This window comes from Urocampus carinirostris, chromosome 2, assembly GCF_059441175.1.
Source record: "Urocampus carinirostris isolate Australia breed hairy pipefish chromosome 2, RoL_Ucar_1.0, whole genome shotgun sequence".
NCBI lineage: Eukaryota > Metazoa > Chordata > Actinopteri > Syngnathiformes > Syngnathidae > Urocampus > Urocampus carinirostris.
In genome coordinates this window covers 5469361-5488698 of record NC_142350.1, presented here as the reverse complement: position 1 = coordinate 5488698, position 19338 = coordinate 5469361, and the positions used below count along the sequence as shown (strand labels likewise).

General features: G+C 39.5%; 1 protein-coding gene across 1 annotated transcript in view; it reads right to left on the bottom strand.

Moving 5' to 3' along the window:
• The window catches only part of atp9b (ATPase phospholipid transporting 9B), a 48727-nt gene that overhangs the window by 16727 nt on the left and 12662 nt on the right, over positions 1–19338 (bottom strand). Inside the window, exons 6-15 of the mRNA XM_088328527.1 lie at positions 18684–18742; positions 17838–17889; positions 13198–13292; positions 13046–13126; positions 10161–10236; positions 8748–8824; positions 4849–5009; positions 3951–4093; positions 1569–1681; positions 1266–1484 (exon numbers count right to left, since the gene is read on the bottom strand). Coding sequence (XP_088184653.1) covers positions 1266–1484; positions 1569–1681; positions 3951–4093; positions 4849–5009; positions 8748–8824; positions 10161–10236; positions 13046–13126; positions 13198–13292; positions 17838–17889; positions 18684–18742 — 1076 coding nt within the window. The remainder of the gene's footprint in view (positions 1–1265; positions 1485–1568; positions 1682–3950; positions 4094–4848; positions 5010–8747; positions 8825–10160; positions 10237–13045; positions 13127–13197; positions 13293–17837; positions 17890–18683; positions 18743–19338) is intronic.

Here is a 19338-nt window from a genome sequence, read left to right as displayed (position 1 = left end):
TTGTGTGGTGATATCTAGATATTTTCAAAACAAACTGTGGCTTCTTTTAATATGATGTAATGATGTAATCTTGGGTTTTTATTGCACATTATTGAAAGTATAACAAAAAGAAAAGAGACCACATCACAAGAGCGCCCAAATACAATAAATAAAAGTGTCCTTTGGTAAACAAACAAATAGGCAATTATGACATTATAAAGAGATATATACTTACTGTCATTAAAGTATACAAATTCAAAACTAGATATTTTTTTACATACAAGAACTTACATTTTTCCTAGTAATGTATTTTAATTTCAATTATTTGGTTTTATTTCAAGGAGAAAGCTTTTTTTAATTTGAAAAGGTCATTCCTGGAATGTTTTTTTCCCAGAAAGTGGTTTTCCAGAAGAATGACACCTGCTGTCAATCAAAATTAGTAGGTTGGGCCTGTGCATGATCTTTAAGTTTAATTCGTTGTCCTGTTATGTAGCCCCGCCTCGTGCGGTTTGATTGTCATCAGGAGACATTCTTTGGGTACTTTGAATTAAAAAGCCAAATGCGGGAAACTACTCTACTACTACTCAACTATTACATTGAAATACATCATCATGAAAACCATAGTGTTGTAATTTACATTTTTTTTTAAATTTAAAATACTATCCCCCGCGATAATGCAGTTTACTTTTCAGGGTTGGGCTACTTCACAGATTTGCATCGTTCATTCTTTTCTGCATTATGATTGGCTTAAAAAGTATCCCTCTCCATTTATTTGACAGTATAGTAGTAATTTGTAAAAACATAAAAATGTTTATACAGTACTTTTATTTGTATAACAAATGCTTGAGCCTGTAAAAAGGTTTGTTCTCCGGAGTATTCAAATATTTAATTGTTAAAAAAAAAAAAAAAAAAAGTTTGTACTTCATGGATGTTGCCCATCTCGGGTTCTTTTGGGAGGGAAACGCCTGTGAAAACCAGTGATTACTGCAATAATAAGTACATAGAAAAGGCGTATAAAGTAATAGCCTGCTATTTAGCAAAATGTATTATTTCATTGCATTTTGGCAGTCTCCAGCTTCTAAACATCAATAATGCCTTCAGGGACAGTTTTCCGTTCCATTCGGTTTCAAGCCAGTCATTTTCTAAAGGGCCCGCTCAGACTTTTAAATAGCTTCACCTCCTTTGGGAGCCCACAACCTCTGACCGATCGCTCGTAAACGGACACACGAGATGGTTATTTAGATCATTGGTTATACATTAACAACCGTTTCAGGGGTGGGGGTCACCTCGTCAGGGCTGGAGGCCTGGTAGGTGCGGTTGTCGTCGATGAAGTCCTGGTCGGCCTCTGCCGTTTCAGTCTCGGCGCTGGCTTCATAAACCGGTGTGACGTTGTGGCACAGGGCGATGGCCTTCACCGCTTCGTGGCTGCGACTACTGACACTCTTGCGGACTTTGGGGCCCGACGTCTGCGATTTAGAGTCGCCGGCAATGCCGCTAGTGGATCCCTAAATTGAAATCATTCTTTTTTCATTAAAAAAAAATATAAAATCAATTAAATACAATGATTTTTTTAGGTAAAACAATCAAACCTGAGCATAAGACTGAAGGATATGACTTTGGATCTCATCCATGGTGTCGGGACCGTAGGAAACAGTTCCCAGATGCAAGCGCTTGAAGATCATCTCGTTTTGTGTCAAAGTGCCTGCAGGCAACATGGATGACTCAATAAATAATAATGAATGAACAAATTAAACAATAAAATTTCTAAAGCACCACAGTGGAGAGTATTCTGGCATACAACTTAACGGTGAGATATGCTGCAAGCACGACAGCAGAACCTTACAGAAAGTCATTAACACAGGTCAGAAAATAATGGCTTCTTCCCATTCTGTGCAAAAACAAAAGATGGCAATATCCTCCAATATTGCTGCTAATGTCATTGCACTATATTCAAAGGTACATACAACTTAAACACGTCTACAATAACTGCCCTTCAGAAAATCATTAGCACAGCCTAGAAAATCATAGGATGCTCTCTGCCCAGTCTAGAGGACATTGTTGGTTTGTATTTTTGCACAACGTTGCTCCCAATGTCATTGTACTATTAAAATTGCAATATTTTCCGAGGTAAACAACTTAGGGTAGTCTACAAGCACTACCTTACAGTGTTTCGCCAAAACAGCCCATAAACGCATAGGCTGCTCTCTACCCTTTCATTACAGAGAATGTTATTGTAGACTGATTGTGAGAGGGCCACTGGATTTTATCACACTGTTGATTGAATTTTGCAGTCTTGCTGCTAATGTCATTGCACTACACACGCTTCCCTACTTACGACCATCAGACTTGCGTATAACAGTAGAAACGAACATTTTTTTCGGAATGTCGAAAATATCCGGACATTGCTGTAAGATAGATTCTGTATTGTGCGCGTCTTTTTCCCCCCGAGTACAGGACATAACTGTAGTGCTTCTTTCCACTGCTACCAGCCTGTGGTGGCGCTGTGAGAGGTAACCAAGCCTCCACCCCAAAGAACAAATCTGGCTTCTACTTCCTAGTTTGTGTGTAAACATACAGTACTACGTGTACTGTATCTCTAGTGCGCTAAGAACTTTGACTTTTTTATTGTTTAATATCTCGTGCATGCATTAAATATGGTTGGTGCAAAGTGTAAAGAAGAGGCAAACCGTTTCTTTGGAAATGAAAGTGTAATAAGAAAGCTTGATGCTGTTGAGAAAATGGTTGGATCGCTTTTTTTTTCGGACAGTCTCTAACAAGGAGGAGGACCTTTTGAAGCCCATCTTTCAAAAGTAAGTTAAACCTCAATTTATTTATTTTTATAGAGCATATAATTTCATAAAATGTTTATCTTTAAGTACAAAACAATACAGGTTACTTATACAAGCCTTAAACATACTTATATAAACATATAAAATATAGCACTGAAGCAACTTAAGGACAAATTCAACTCACGAACGATAGCTTACCCATTGCACTATAGTTATTTCACCCTTTTCTCAGGTATATACAACTTAGGCCAATGTACAAGTACCACCCTACAGAGAGTCATCAACAAGCCCAGAAAATGATGGGCTGTTCTCCGCCCAGTCTGGAGGACATTGGAGAGAACATTATTGTGGACTGTTCTCACCCCGCACACACTTTTTTGAACAGATGTCCTCTGGAAGATGCTATGGGTCCCTTAAAACGAAGACTAACAGGCTCAGAGAAAATAAGTTCCTCATGGCCATCACAACCCTAAACAAGCACAAAAAACATTAGAAATATATCTTGCCTATGCATTGAAAAAGGTTTATTTATATCATATTATCTATTCTTATTTGTGCACACAGTTGATGTTCATGTCATTGAGCCGGAAAATGCATCTAGAACAGGGAGAGGGCATGTGACTATTTCTTGGGCTGTGTTGATGACTACATGTCTGTGCAGTATTTTCAATGCAAAATATTCAGCTTTTTTTCTTCAAACCTTCAATGACATGTTTAACCTGAAGTGCCATGACTAACCTTTTTGTAAAAAAAATGTACACAACTTTGTTATTAATGACAATTGAAAAAATAAAAATTCTAAACTCAACATACATTTGATCAAAAGTTAGTCATGGGGTTAGTCAGATATAGTACTCACAATACATCACATGACCCACATCCAGCACTAATCTCATTGCCAATACAGACGGTGTGTCCTCTCTAATTAGCGGACATCACCCAAGCCGACTGAGTAAATGTAGCTATGCCCTAAACCGGGACGATGTTGTCGTTTTAATGGATGCGGCTGATTTAACCACTTCCTGCTGATTGATCGCTCCTCGTTCTATGAACCATCGACCTAGATAAATAGCTACTAAAGCCAAATCCAATCCCACCTTGATCAGCAAGTTGAGACGAAAGGGCTGCAGGAATTTATCACCATGGTGATACAAAACAACGTGGTGTACGTTTCGGGCTTGCCTGTTTTGTCCGTCAGCAGGTAGACGAGCCGGCCTAGTTCTTCTGGGATGGTGCTGGTCCTTACCACTGTGCCGGGGATGTTCTCGTCCTTCATTATCATCCAGCCGTAGGCTGCTTTGCCCATGTCCAAATTTACTCGCAGGCTGTGGACAGGAGGTCAAAAACGTGTAAATGGTTTTAAGGAGTATGATAAAGAAAAATTCATTATAGTTGACCCTGGGATACGGAAACCCTGCCTCACAACGTTTTTACTTTGCAGTGTGCAATAAGATGTTTTTGGCCCCTCTTTACGGAATTTCCCTCTCTATACGACTTCAAATACAAAACATTTTCCCTCCCCAAAAACTTACAAAATTCATACTTTGTTGGAGGGTTATGTCTTTAAGATATGACAGGCAATATAACATGCTGGTCTGCTATTGGTTTGAGTCATGGGAATGCTGATATCCTATTGGCTGAACTACCTTCCACAATGCCTTTCATTGAGTTCAGATTATTTGCAAATCGGCTAAAAAAACAAACTATATTTTTCATTCCTTATTCATTTGCTATAGGTACCAAGCGATGCTAAAGAGAAGCAAAAAAAAGGATAACCATAGAAACTAAGCTTACGATGATCAAGAAATATGAGGAAAGCACACGGATCACTTGCTAAGGTGCTTGGCCGTAACCAATCGAGAAAATCTTCTAAAAGCATGACAATCATCGCAGGTAGACATTTGGATATCAATTTCATCTGAAATCTGATGCCACGCCTCCACCATCTACCCACAAATTCCACCGTACCAGCTTAAAACACACTGAAAGCAAATTTAATTTTTACATTACATCTTTGATTTCACTTTACGATCCTCGATTGAGAATGGATTTATATCTTAATCCCAGGACTGTACTGCACCTGATCGGGATGATGTAGGAGAAGAGCACAACAAAGCGGAACAGGTTGCGGAACCACAAGCCAACAAAGCCGTGAAGGGCTTCCATGACAACAGCCATGAGCATTTGGGCCAAAAACAGGGCCTTAGTGAGCCTGTTCAGTTCCAGGTCCAGTAGGCCCACCTGCGAAAAAAGGGGGGAAAAATAACTGGAATGTGAAATTTTTGGATCTTATAGCATGTATTATTTATTGACTTAGAAAAAGTGTTTTTTCTTAATATAATGATTTATGCAACAAAAAACAAGTTTTCTTATAAAAAGACAACCAAATAAAATAATTTCTTACCTGCTGTTTTGTCATGTAAATTGTGTGTACGACATAAACGACATTATCGGTGGCTTTTTTTTTATATTATCCCCCCTGAATACCCTCAGGGTCAAAGAAGTTCCCATATTGAGAAGGCTCTGGGTTAGAAAAGGGACAAAAAAGGGAGGACGTGGAGCAGCGGTGTCAAAGTTGTCTTTTATTTTTCGAGTATGTCTCGCAGCCAATGGAGCATGTGGGAAAAAGATGTCAAATAAAGAAGCCGTCCTGGCCCATTTTTGGCAGTGTACACAGAATGCTTTCATGTGACGCAAACAAAAAAATATATACACCAACATTTGCACTCAAGGGGCTGCTATGAATAGGCAGGGAGGGAGGGAAAATTCCTCCACTGCTACTGGACCCCCACAAAGCGACACCCCATCCCCAGAGGACCGGCCCCGGCCCTAGAGAGTAGAGTGACTGATTTATCAGTGAATGTTAAAATTCGAGGTGGGCGGGAGCGACAAAGTTCAGGCTTGAGCTATTGGGGAAAATAGAAAAAAAGGGGGGGGCGGGAGAGAAAGGTTGGGGGGTGCGGGTGGATTAAAATGAGAAAAAAATTAAGACTGCGCACAGCTGAAAAGAAAAAAAAGGATCCCCTTTAAGCAGAACAATGGCTGTCCTACGTTCCCCGGGCCTAGCCGGGATCGGATGAAGTCATTATATAGCCGGTTGAGGCTCAATTACCTCGGCCTTAAAGATGTGTTGGGCGAATGAAAGAACATATTTCACTTCAGCCATCTTGGCGACGTTAAAAAAGAAAGGATTTGTTGGGGGTGTTCATGTGAAATCCAGGTTCATAAAGTTCTTGTCGTTTATTTTTTGGTCTTTTGTAATGGAGAGAATTACTTAACACTTTAAATAATACTTCTTTTAATTGTAGATCATAAATCTCAACACTGGCATTTGTATTTTTATTTTTTTATGAAAGTTGTTTACAGTGGACCCACAGGGTACAGCGTCCCCACCTTACAATGTTTTGACTACAGTTTGGAATAAGATTTTTTTCAGACCCTCTTTAAGGCATTTCCCCATTATAAGTCATCAGCAAAAAAAACATTTCATGTGCTCAAAAACATGTTAAGTTTTGCGGTGATCGTGTGCATATAAAGTTCAATCTCTAAAACGTTTGTATGCTATTGGTCAAACCCATAAAATACTGGTCTGCTATTGGTTTGCTTCAAAGCATCATGAAAATGCCGATATACTATTGGCAGAACTACCTTCCACAATGTTTCTCATCATTAAATCCATAAACTTTGTGGGTCGGTGATACAATACTGTATTTTTTTAACTGAATTAATTCTCTATAGGTACAAGGCTCGCTGTATTACTAAGGGGATAAGTAAAAACATGATCATTATAGAAACAAAGCTTGTGATTATCAATAAATACGAAGTCAGCACACAAATTACTAAGTTTCGCAGCCGAACATGTTTAGGGCAATAAAGAATAATAAGGCGATTAAAGCAAAGACATCTTCTAATACTTGCAAATGTAAGTTAGAAAATCAGTTTTCAAAAACTTTTCCATAACAGTATCTCGGACCTGCCTGGTGTGTTCCTCGGTCTTCATGATGCTCTGCGCCTTAAACAGACCTCTGAGACAATCACAGTGCAGGTGCATTTATGCAGAGACTTGATTACACACAGGTGGATTTCATTTATTATCGTTAGTCATTTCACTGAACTTCTGTGGACAGAGTTTGCTGCACTGAAATGTAAAGGGTCAGAATAATTTTGCACACCCACTTTTTCGTTTTTTATTTGTTAAAAAAAGTTTAAAATATCCAATAAAGTGTGTTCCAATTAATGATTGTGTCTCACTTATTGTTGATGTTTCGCAAGAAATTACAGTTTTATATATTGATGTTTGAAGTCTGAAATGTGGCAAAAGGTCACAAAATTCAAGGGGGCCAAATATTTTCGCAAGCCACAGTATTTCTGCCGCTACCGGCGTGTGGCGCTGTGAGGTCACCCAGCCTCCACCCCTAAGAAGAAATCCGGCTTCTTCTTCTTTTTTTTTTTTTTTTTTTTTTTTTTAAATCAAAGTGTAATAAGAAAGCTTGATGCGGTTGAGAAAATGGTTGGATTGCTTTTTTTTTGGCCACTCTCTAACACACAGGAGGACCTCCTGAAGCCCATCTTCCAAAAGTAAGTTAAACCTCAATCTACATAGAACATATTTTATAAAATGTTTATGTTTTAGTACAAAACGATACAGGTTACTTATAGAAGCCTTAGATATACAAAATAGAGCACTGAAGCAACTTACGAACAAATTCAACTCATGAACGATAGCTTACCCATTGCACTATAATCATTTCACCATTTTCTCAGGTATATACAACTTAGGCCAATGTACAAGTACCACCCTACAGAGAGTCATCAACAAGCCCAGAAAATGATGGGCTGTTCTCCGCCCAGTCTGGAGGACATTGCAGAGAACATTATTGTGGACTGTTCTCACCCCGCACACACTTATTTGAACAGATGTCCTCTGGAAGATGCTACGGGTCCCTTAAAACAAAGACTAACAGGCTCAGAGAAAATTTGGTCAACATGGCCATCACAACCCTAAACAAGCACACAAAATATTAGAAATATATGTTGCTTATGTATTGAAAAAGGTTTATTTATATCATATTATCTATTCTTATTTGTGCACACTGTTGATGCTCATGTCATTGACCCGGAAAATGCATCTAGAACGGGTAGAGGGCATGTGACTATTTCTTGGGCTAACTTTCAAAAGGCAGTGAAACTTAACTTTATTTATCTTCATAAAGCATATTATTTTATTAAATGTTTATTTTTTAGAACAAAATAATACAGGTTACTTATACAAGCCTTTAACATACTTATATAAACCTCAAACATACAAAATATAGCACTGAAGCAACTTACAACCAAATGCAACTTACAAACGATCGTCCGGAACGTCTCGTTCGTAAGCAGGGCAGGGTTTGTATATTATTTTAAATTTATATAACCCTATACTGATGTTTTGGTCTGGAGTTCTAGGGATTTGGAAGGCATTAGCTAATTAAAATAAGTTTCGATCCCCTGCTTGACGGCAATTTCACGTTGCGATCCCCTTCCTCGGAACTGATTCATGTCGTATCCCAGGGGTCCAAAGTATTAAATACGAATGATACAATATACACTATATTGTACTTAACTGTCATTAAAAAAAACAAAAACATTTTTGCCTTTCACACTAATTTGTCTTTTTTTTTGCCTCTGTAAGTTATTTTTACCTTCAGAGTTGGTACTGGATTTGAGCTGTTTGTTTGGGATTGAGCCAGATTAATTTCTCTCCCCCCCAAAAGAGTCATTTAAATCCCCCCTTAGTTAATTTCCCTCTTGGGTAATTAGCCATTGACCTTCTCCCAACTGAATAGAGAAGTCAGGGTTACAAAAAAACAAATATACCATGTACAAAGGAATTAAATTATTCTGAGATTCTTGCCAAAAAACAGAAAAACCTTCGATAGGTTTCATTGGCTACTAAATAGAATATCCAGTCCATATAAAATTGTGTCAATGTTTCACCTTGTTTTTGGCATCGGATGTGTTGAGCACACTGCGTGTCTCCTTTCCGGTGTAGATCACAACCCCAGTCACGGTGCCTGCCAAATAAAACAAACGAGTGATGCTCCTCATTAGCTCACTGTCCTTGCACACCTTAGCGAGATGAATTGCGTGGCGAGAAACACAATAAGCCTGCGTTGTCACTCAACTCAGGCGTTTAATACATTAGGAGCTCATAAAAGAACAGTCGATAAGGCGACATCTTTGCTGGTTTATTACTCTGGCCTTATATCAGAGGATTAAAGAGGCATCAATAATAAATGAGCCAAGCAAAAGTTCAAAGTGACCGTGTGTAACAGTTCACCACAAGAGATTGTTGTATCTTAGAATGGTGCTAAAGCGTCTGCAATCAAAGAAGACACTTGGCAAAAATCGGATGCCTACTTCCATATTTTCTAACATTAGCAACACATTAAGATTGCTGTTAATCCCTACCCGGCAAGAACATAAGACTAAAGAAGTTGGAAGGAAAAAAAGCAAATAACAGGAGTTGGTTAGAGTTGGTGTGTGCGGCTAACTTTAGAAGCTAATGAAATAAGCTACTAAAAAGGCCAGTAAGAGATTGCAAGACCAAGCTTTTTATATGGCTCAAGCGGTAGCCGGCAGCCAAGAGGCTAATATGAGTGGCCGGAAAAAGAAACAGTTGAGATAAAGTAAAAGATTCCAGAATCAGAGGGCTCAGCTACATAAGCTACTAAGATGCAAAACCAGCTGTGGTATGTGAATCACACTGAAGAACTAAACAGGAGCAGCTAAGAAAGAAAATAGTGGCTAGAGGCGAGCCATAGCCTACATTCATGTGGCTAATATGAGTGTCAAGAAAAAGAAAGAGTAAAACAAAAATGTCAAAAATGCCTGAATCTTAGAAGTCATTTTTTCAGGTGACCACCTGTGGAAGGCGATTGACACAAGAACGAAGCAAGAGCAGTTAACAGTAACAATAGAAGCTAGTGACGAGCCCTAGACTGCAGCCAAGTGGCTAAAGAATTAAACAGTAGGGGGAAAAAAGTTAAAAATGTGCCCGGATCATGGGACTCGACAACAATCAGATGCGTGCATTTAAATTGATCAAATGTTTTTCCATCACCAAGGGATGCTACATTATACAGGCAGCGGCTTTAATAGAGGAAGTGAAAAAATCCAAAGTAAGAATATTAAGAAGTGACAAATTGCTCCAAAAATTGTTTCTAAAGCAAGAAAAAAATTAGCATATTTTCGCAACAAGAGAATTGTCGTAAGAGCTTAGCTCAGTAAGTTAAGGCCAAGTATTTGTTCTGCCGGTCAAGGTCAGGGCATTGCAGACTGGGGGGTGTCGGTGCGGTTAGGTTGGAAAGGGGGGCAGTCACCACAAATCAATGGAGTCAACTCACTCACCCGAGGCAACAACCGTGCTGGCCCACAGCGTGTTTTCGATACTCAGGCTCTCGTGGACTTGAGGGTCTGCATCCTCCTAAAATAATAATAATAATAAAATAAAAAAATAAAAAAATTGATTTGCCTTTATTGTCATCGATAACAAGTATCCATTGGTTACTACAACATTAGACGTGGGACTGCAGGACAGACATGTAATAAAATACTCAAAAAGGAAAAACATTCAAGACAGACGGACTAGGAAAAACTGGGCACAGAGCAGCCCAGGTTTTTGAGGGCTGTGCTGATGACCCACTGTACGGTTCTCCTTCTTGCTGCCACCAGCTGGCATATTACACTGTGATGCTGTATGCCAGTAAAATCAGAGACAAGTAAAAAAATTACCGTATTGTTGTCAAGTATGGAAAAGTCGGGGACTATAAATGCTTTTTTTTTTTTCGTCGAAAATCAAAGGCTCATAAATTATGAACATTTTAGAAAGATAAAATAATGAAAGCACATGAAAGCAAAAAAATTAGTTGCGTCAATGAAATTGTACATGTAGATGTTTTAATTCAATGTCCCCATACCATAATTATGATACTAAAGCAGCCACATCCAGTCAAACATCAATTGAAAAAGTGGCTAGAGAAGGAGACAATGGAAAAAGTGGCGGACAAGATCATTTGACCACTTTGACATTGCCTGGATGCGTCTCCATACGCTCCAACATGGATGAGCAAGCTTTTATAAATACAGTGGAACCTCGGTTCTCGACCATAATCCGTTCCAGAACCCTGTTCGAAAACCGATTTGTTCTATCACCGAAATCGTTTTTTCCCATTAAAAGTAATGTAAAATCATTTTAATCCGTTCCAACACCCCGAATGTTTACCATGAACGTAAACATGAAGCTAACCCAGGCTAATCGTACGTTCGCGTTAGCGTAATCTTCCGTACGAAAGATTACGCTAACATGAACGTGTAAAAATAAAAAAATCAGGTCGTTTACACATCATTTAGCACCCGGGTCGCCACAAAAAGTGGTGAGCGGTTAAAGGATAAAGAAAAGAATTATGAATAGGATTTCTTACCTTTGTGGTGGTCTGCAGAAGCCATGCCCTATTCCCTCGAAAGAAGGGAAACTCGCACACCTTCTTCATTTTGCTATTATTTCTTTCTTAAATGCAATAGTTGTACGCACTACTCTTCTCATTTCACCTGTAGCAACTTTGCTGCTTGCACAGACCTTCTTCGGAGGCATAATTAGGGGCTAAAACACTCCGTTCACCGATATTAAAAGCGAAAGCGAAAAGAAGTGCGCACGCACGTCATAACAGTTCTTCACGAGGGGTGGGGGCAATCTACACGATCTACACCCGTAGGCCGCTCAGCATCGCACCCTAGCGTACCGGCGTTCGAACCCCGATTTTTTGAACGAAAAGCGAAGCAAGAATTTCTCAAAATTTTTGGTCGAGAACCGATTTGTTCGAACTGAGAGGCGTTCGAAAACCGAGGTTCCACTGTTGGTAACTTAATTTTATGTTAGTCTGTGGGAACTCAATCCCCCCACTCCTGACACCCTCCTCCATCCTTCCTCCCAACTCAAAGCACACGATCTGCAAAGGAAGGCTATAGCGGATGAATGAATGGAGGAAGTGCTCGCTCAACTAAGCCTAGTGTGTGGCCAAGAGTGAAGACGGACCACAAAGACGCTCTTTGTAGTGTGTCTCTGCTCTCTGTGGGAGCTGTGCTAATCTTCCATTAATAATAAAATTTAAAAAAACAGCAGGCAAGACAAGCTGGATGAACGTTTGCTAGCTAGGGGCTAGGAAAAATGAAATGTTAATTGCCTTTGGCTTAATGTGAATAACTGGTACACTAGGGTTCGCGGATGGATGCAGAAGGAGGAGAAGGTGACAGTGTATTGCAGGGGTCGGGAACCTATGGCTCGCGAGCCATATATGGCTCTTTCTATGAGTAGCTGTGGCTCAGAAACAAATTTGATTGCATGCAAATTTTCTCCATCTCGTCCAAAACATGAGTTACTAATCCTGTTCAGATACACGCAGAGCCAAACCAAATTTAACAGTATGGCAGTACTTTGCAGTATATATAGGGCACGTTTTTCACTACAATTTACAGTCAAGGTGTCACAAAAAAAAAAAAAAACTTGTTCTGGCTGTACAACGCTAAATAATCCGTTATATAAAACATCACTATATTATCTGTCTTCAGTGTTCAAATACCTTATGATGAATCCACAGAACAAACTGTAAATCCGCCAAAACACCAGAAGAGTTTTTTGATTGGGTGAGTGGGAGGGATGGGTGGAGCTATGCAAAAAGTGCAAGCACTCCCTCCCATCTCTCGCCCTACGCCGTCTGCGCCATAGATAAGAACATCAGGCTCCCTGTTTGCAGAATGTTGTGCCGTTTTTACAAAATAACTGCTTACATCTGGTTTTGAAACCAATATGTATGAAAAAAAGGGTCAAAATGAGTTTAACCGATCTTGAGTAATTGCAAGAAAGAGACAAGTTTAAAGTGGTATGTTTGTTGATTTTGGGACACGGGCTCTGGCATTATTCTCTTTTCATAATTTTTATCAAATCATCAAAAATAAATGTGCTGAAGACTAAGCTTTTGTCTGGGGCGCGGGTTTAGCAATTTAGTAAATTTGTCTCATAATATATGGTGTGGCTCTTTCCCAAAATAAAATTGATATATTTTGCTTTTATGGCTCTTTGAGTCAAAAAGGTTCCCGACCCCTGGTGTAATGCGATAAATAGTGGCCAAAAAGAACATCTTGCCCCAAGCAGTAAAGTGAAAACTTCATGAGGCAGGTACGACGTATCCGGAGGTCTACTGTATTTTGTTAGAGAGAAAAAGAAACAACAAACGCACCCGTGTGAAGTTGCCCTCGAAACTGTGGATGTCCAGCTGAGGCGTCTGGGCGTAGACGTATGCATTGATGGAAAAGAGGTCCTGAAGACGGAAATCAACATCATACAAGCAAAAACTATGAAGATAATGCTGGTTGTGTTATTAGCAGGTACCCCCACTGCTGGGAGCCGCTGCGTGCACCCCACAGTTACTTTCAGCTTCCAGTCCGTTTCGCCATCCAATTGGTCGGTCCTGATAAAGCACGACCCTGGATCACATCATAAAAAACTTACATCAAATATTAGTTTTTTTCTCAGAAATTTTTACTTCAAATGGGCATTGGGCTGCTTCTGGCCACCGGGTGGTAGTGTACGTAAAAATGAAATATGTATGGAGACATACAATGCAGTCAAATTAGTCATTAAAGAATACAGTGGGACCTTGCTACTTCGCGGTTCCACGTTCGCAGGTTCAGAGCTTCGCAAGTCTAAAAAATAATACTAACAAAATAAAATAATAAATATATATATATATATTTTTTTTTTTTTGTTTGTTTTGTTTGCTTTTGTTTTAAGCATTTTTGAAGGGGCGTTGCTACTTCGCAGATTTTCACTTTTCGCGGGTGGATTTGGTCCCTGTTAACCGGGTCTAAAAAAAATAATAATAATAAAATAAAATAATTATTCTTATTGAGGTTCACTGTCTTTTGTGTATTGTTACCCAATGCTGGTCATCCTGGAAGGGGATTACCAATTGTGAGGACATTCTTAAGGTTTCTTATTTTCCTCATGTTGAGGTTTTGAGTTTTTGCTTGCCCGCATGTTGGTTTCAAATCAGGGGATGGTGTGATAGTAACCTGTTGAGTCCTTTGAGACATTTTGTAATTAAGTGCTATAAAAATAAATGTGGCTTCACTTAAATTATGTTTATGAAATAGTACATGTGCTTTGCTCATTATGTGAACATATTTTGTTTTTTTATATGGTTGAAGTATTTTTACACCACTAGGTCACCATATACAGTGTTCTCGTTTGCCTGCGTCCCTGCGTCCTAGACGCATCATTTTTGCTGGGGACGCATTGTGTCAAATCAACGTGCGTCCCCGGGACGCAACTTTTTTGAGACCAAATTACCCGATTACTTTTTTTCTTTTAACAGATTTACTCCAAACTTCAGGCAGTTCCGCCATTTTTGTTTTGGTCTCGCGCCGATCTCGGCAAACGAAATCTCGTTGCTTCAAGATGACGTCATTGTTTTGGTGGTTGTCGAGTGAAAACAGTTGGTATTAGGTGCAAATCAACAAAAAATTGGTAATTTCTTCAGTGTCGGTAATAAGTCAAAACATAATACAGAAAGTGGTAACAACGGCAATAATTCCGGCACGAAAACACGGCGGATAAATTCTTCAGACGACCGCGAAGGCAAGGAAAACACGTGTTTTGAAGCGAACGATTCGACGAAAGATAAACAAAAGAATACTCCTAGCAAGAAAAGGAGTTTTCTGCCAAAATGGACTAAATTATATTTCTGGTTACGGTATGAGGAGGATGATAATGGAGGCTACATGTTCTGTGATACGTGCACCCAGCGTGACAAAAAAACTGGATTGCATAAATCATTTCGCAATATAAACTTTCAGAAAAGCACATTGGATCGGCACAACGACAATGAAAACCACAAATTAGCTTTGGAAATTCCGTTGCTGCAATTGGACCTTGAGAAGGCATTACAACTGTGGCGGGACAGCAAACCACGAAGAATATATGAACTGAAAAATGTGAAGTGATTAAAACTGCATGAATATACAGGAATGTCTCAGAAAATTAGAATATTGTGATAAAGTTGTTTATTTTCTGTAATGCAATTAAAAAAACAAAAATGTCATACATTCTGGATTCATTACAAATCAACTGAACTATTTCAAGCCTTTTATTATTTGAATATTGCTGATTTTGGCTTACAGCTGAAAAAAACTCAAAAATCCTATCTCAAAATATTAGAATACTTCCTCAGACCAAGTAAAAAAATAATTTTATAACAGCAAAACTAAATCAAACATTTGAAAATGTCCATTGATGCACTCAGTACTTGGTTGGGAATCCTTTTGCACAGATTACTGCATCAATCCGGCGTGGCATGGAGGCAATCAGCCTGTGGCATTGCTGAGGTGTTATTGATGCCCAGGATGCTTCGATAGCGGCCTTCAGCTCATTTGCATTTGTAGGTCTGGTGTCTTTCATCTTCTTCTTAACTATACCCCACAAATTCTCGATGGGGTTCAGGTCAGGGGAATTAGCAGGCCAATCAAGGACAGTGATGCCATGGTCAGTGCACCAGTTACTGGTGGTTTTGGCACTGTGGGCAGGGGCCAGATCATGCTGGAAAATGAAATCCTCATCTCCATAGAGCTTTTCAGCAGATGGAAGCATGTAGTGCTCTAAAATCTCTTGGTACACAGTTGCATTTACTCTGGACTTGATGAAACACAGTGGACCAACACCAGCAGCTGACATGGCTCCCCAAACCATTGCTGACTGTGGGAACTTCACACTGGATTTCAAGCAACTTGGATTTTGCTCCTCTCCAGCCTTTCTGGCGCCTTGACTTCCAAATGAAATGCAAAACTTGCTTTCGTCTGAAAAGAGGACTTTGGACCACTATGCAACTGTCCAGTGCTTCTTCTCCATAGCCCAAGTCAGACGCTTCTTCCGTTGTCTTGAGTTCAGAAGTGGCTTGACCATGGGAATACGGCTATTGTAGCCCATTTCCCGGACACGTCTGTGAACTGTGGCTTTTGATACCTGGACTCCAGCTTCAGCCCACTGTCTTTGAAGCTCCCCCAAATTCTGGAAGCGGCTCTTCTTCACAATTTTGTTAAGGCTGCGGTCATCTCTCTTGGTTGTGCAGCGTTTCCGGCCACATTTTTCCCTTCCAACAGACTTTTTGTGGATATGCTTTGAAACTGCACTCTGTGAACAGCCTGCTCTTTGAGAAATTTCTTTTTGTGTCTTACCCTCCTGATGGAGGGTATCAATGATGGTCCTCTGGACAGCAGTCAGATCAGCAGTCTTCCCCATACTTGTGATTTAGTTTACTGAACCAAGCTGAGTGTTTTTAAGGCTCAGGAAACCCTCGCAAGGTGTTTCGAGTTTATTAGATGATTCAGGTGATTAGTTGAATAGCCTACTTGTATACTTTTTCATAATATTCTAATATTTTGAGATAGGATTTTTGAGTTTTCTTAAGCTGTAAGCCAAATTCAGCAATATTAAAATAATAAAAGGCTTGAAATAGTTCAGTTGATGTGTAATGAATCCAGAATGTATGACATTTTTGTTTTTTTAATTGCATTACAGAAAATAAAGAACTTTATCACAATATTCTAATTTTCTGAGACAGTCCTGTATAGACTAATATTTCAGCAAATTGATTTTGTATAATGTACAATATTTTTGTGAACTGAAAAATCTGAAGCTATAACTGCTTTGTATTACCAAATAAGTGAGATGATTAAAACTGAATAAATATATAGATTTATATATTTATTCATATATTTGTCGCCGATTTACAATTTCAACCTCGATAACACTAAATTTTGGGGACCCATAGATCTCTGTTGGGACCTATAGATTTTTGAGCATGCGAGTCTCCGGGACCCATTACTTTTCAGAGGTAAAATTAACACTGCATATAATACACAATGGGGCTTTGATATAAACAAAATACTGTTAGCAAATAGCTAATAATACTTAAGAAAAAAATGACATTAAGTTAAATACACGTAACTATTTTGAAATGTTTTACCAGATATATTTTAACCAGGGGTAGGGTGAAACATTTTTTTCTCATTTTGTTTTACAATCTGCCAATTTGTTTTGTTTTGAGCCACTAAACAGTATGTCGTTGCTGCAGCCCCCCCTCTGTGCAAGCCAACGTGGCTTAAGACGTTGACCTGCATTGGTTTTGGGTAATATTACGCATGAAAGTGACGGATGCGGGCCGCTATCTGACAGGCAGGCTAGAGCCGTAAAATGTCCCTCAGAGACAGCACAGATGATTCATGTTTCTTGCAGTTCGCTGTGCCAAAGACAAATATGTGCTCATATGCCGCGCTTGTTAAGAACAAAGATGTCAACGCTTCCCAGCCTAAGCGTTCTATGTTACATAAATTGACGTGGACAGCGTCTTCACAAATATTTCCCCTCGGATTTCCTTCTCATGTCCGAGATCAGACGCGGCTCACCGATTCGCTTGGTTTATCCATCACTCTAACAATGTGATGTAGATCATAAAAAAAAAATCACAAGCCGGGCTTATCCAATCGCTTCAACAGGCAAGGAAAATATGGCAAGCACATTTTGAAACCCAACACTTTGTGTAAAGGAAAGTGTGTAACAATGCACCACTAGAGGTCGCTGTAGCTTAAAATGTAACTGAAATGTGTGCATTGGAAGATGATACACTACAAAAGCCTGATTACAATTGCCTGAATCAGAGAATTCAACAATGTTAGGCGCATGACACTATAGGACAAATTTACACAATAGGAGCTGATGCCGAGCCATAGCCTGCAGTCAGATGCCTAACATAAGTGGCTAGAAAGGGAAACAGTGAAAAAAGTGCTAAATGCTTTCATGGAACTTGGCCACGTTTGCTTGTATGACCAGATGTTGAAGGCATGTGACACTGAAGGACGAAGCAGAATAATAATAGTGGCTATCGGCGAGCCGTAGCCTGCAGTCAAGTGGCTAACACGATTGTCTAGAGAAGGAAACAGGAGAAAAAAGTATGGGATGCCAGTCTGACTGCTCACCATTTTTCTCTGACGTCCTCAGAAAAATCATGTCTGCAGGAATTCTTTGGTTCTAGAAAAACAGTTGAAGGTGGAAAGTTAACAAATATGATCGCTGTTGATGAATAATTTAACAAAGACAGAGGGAAAGGAACTTTTAGATATAAATGTATTCACGCAAAATTAATAAAGTGCATGACAAAGTTTTTAATGGGCAAAAAAAAATACATATGTATATATGTAACTATTTAATTCATTGACTTGTGATATATATTGTATAATAACTGTAATCTCATCTCATCTCATTGGCTGTACCGCTTATCCTTATTAGGGTCGCGGGGGGGCTGGAGCCCATCCCAGCCATCTCCGGGCAGTGGGCAGGGGAGACCCTGAACTGGTTGCCAGCCAATCGCAGGGCACACGGGGACATACAACTCACTCGCTCATTCACACATAGGGACAATTTGGACCGGGCAATTCACTTGAAATGCATGTCATGGGAGGAAACCGGAGTGCTCGGAGGAAACCCACGCAAGCACGGGGAGAACATACAAACGCCGCACAGTAAAGCCGGTAGCTGGATTTGAACCCACGCAGGAGGTTCCCACGACCTCAGAACTGTGCCGCACACGCGCTAACCACTGCTCCGCCGTGCTGCCCAATAACTGTAATCTTATATACTAGATAAATAAAAACTTCAAAATGGCTCTATAAAAAATAGAATAGTTCTTGCAATGAATTGCGGTAGTACATATACACTACGAATACGCATGGAAGTAAAGATATTTAAAAAATCAAAGTGTATCACATAAACAAATAGTACAAAGGCTTCCTCAAGTGGTAACTTAAGATATTACCAAAATTCACCTTTTCAACAATAATCAGGTCTCCCACTTGAATGTCAGAGCTCTTCACTTGTACTTTACCTGCAGAGGTAGGGAAATAAATACAAACATATACAAATACATTGTATAAATATATACAGTGGAGCCCTGGGATACGGCATCTCCGCCTTATGACGTTTTCAGTTTACATTGTGGAATGAGACGTTTTTTCTGCAGCATATTCTCCACTATACCACGTCAACAACAAATTATTTTATTTCTGATACCTGTCTGCTATTGGTCGATGTCAATTAAAATGCTGGTCAGCCATTGGATTGCGTCAAGGCATCATGAAAATGCCAATATGCTATTGGCTGAACTCCCTTCCCACAATGCCTTTTATTTCATTCAGTTCAGGAAACTCGCAATTCAATATTGTATTTTTGTACTGTATTTATACGCTATGGGTTCCAAAGCTTGCAGTGATGCTAAAGTGAGAAGCAAAAACATGATAACCATGGAAATTTAGCTTGGGATTGTCAAAAAAGATAAAGAAGCCACACAAATGGGTAGCGTTGCATGGCTGTAACTTGTCGACAATCTGGACTATTCTTAAAAATAAGGAGGTGATTCAAGCAAGGAAATGTTCTACGAAGTCTTTGTTTTAACCAGCTGTCTCCTGCCCTGCATTCACCCGC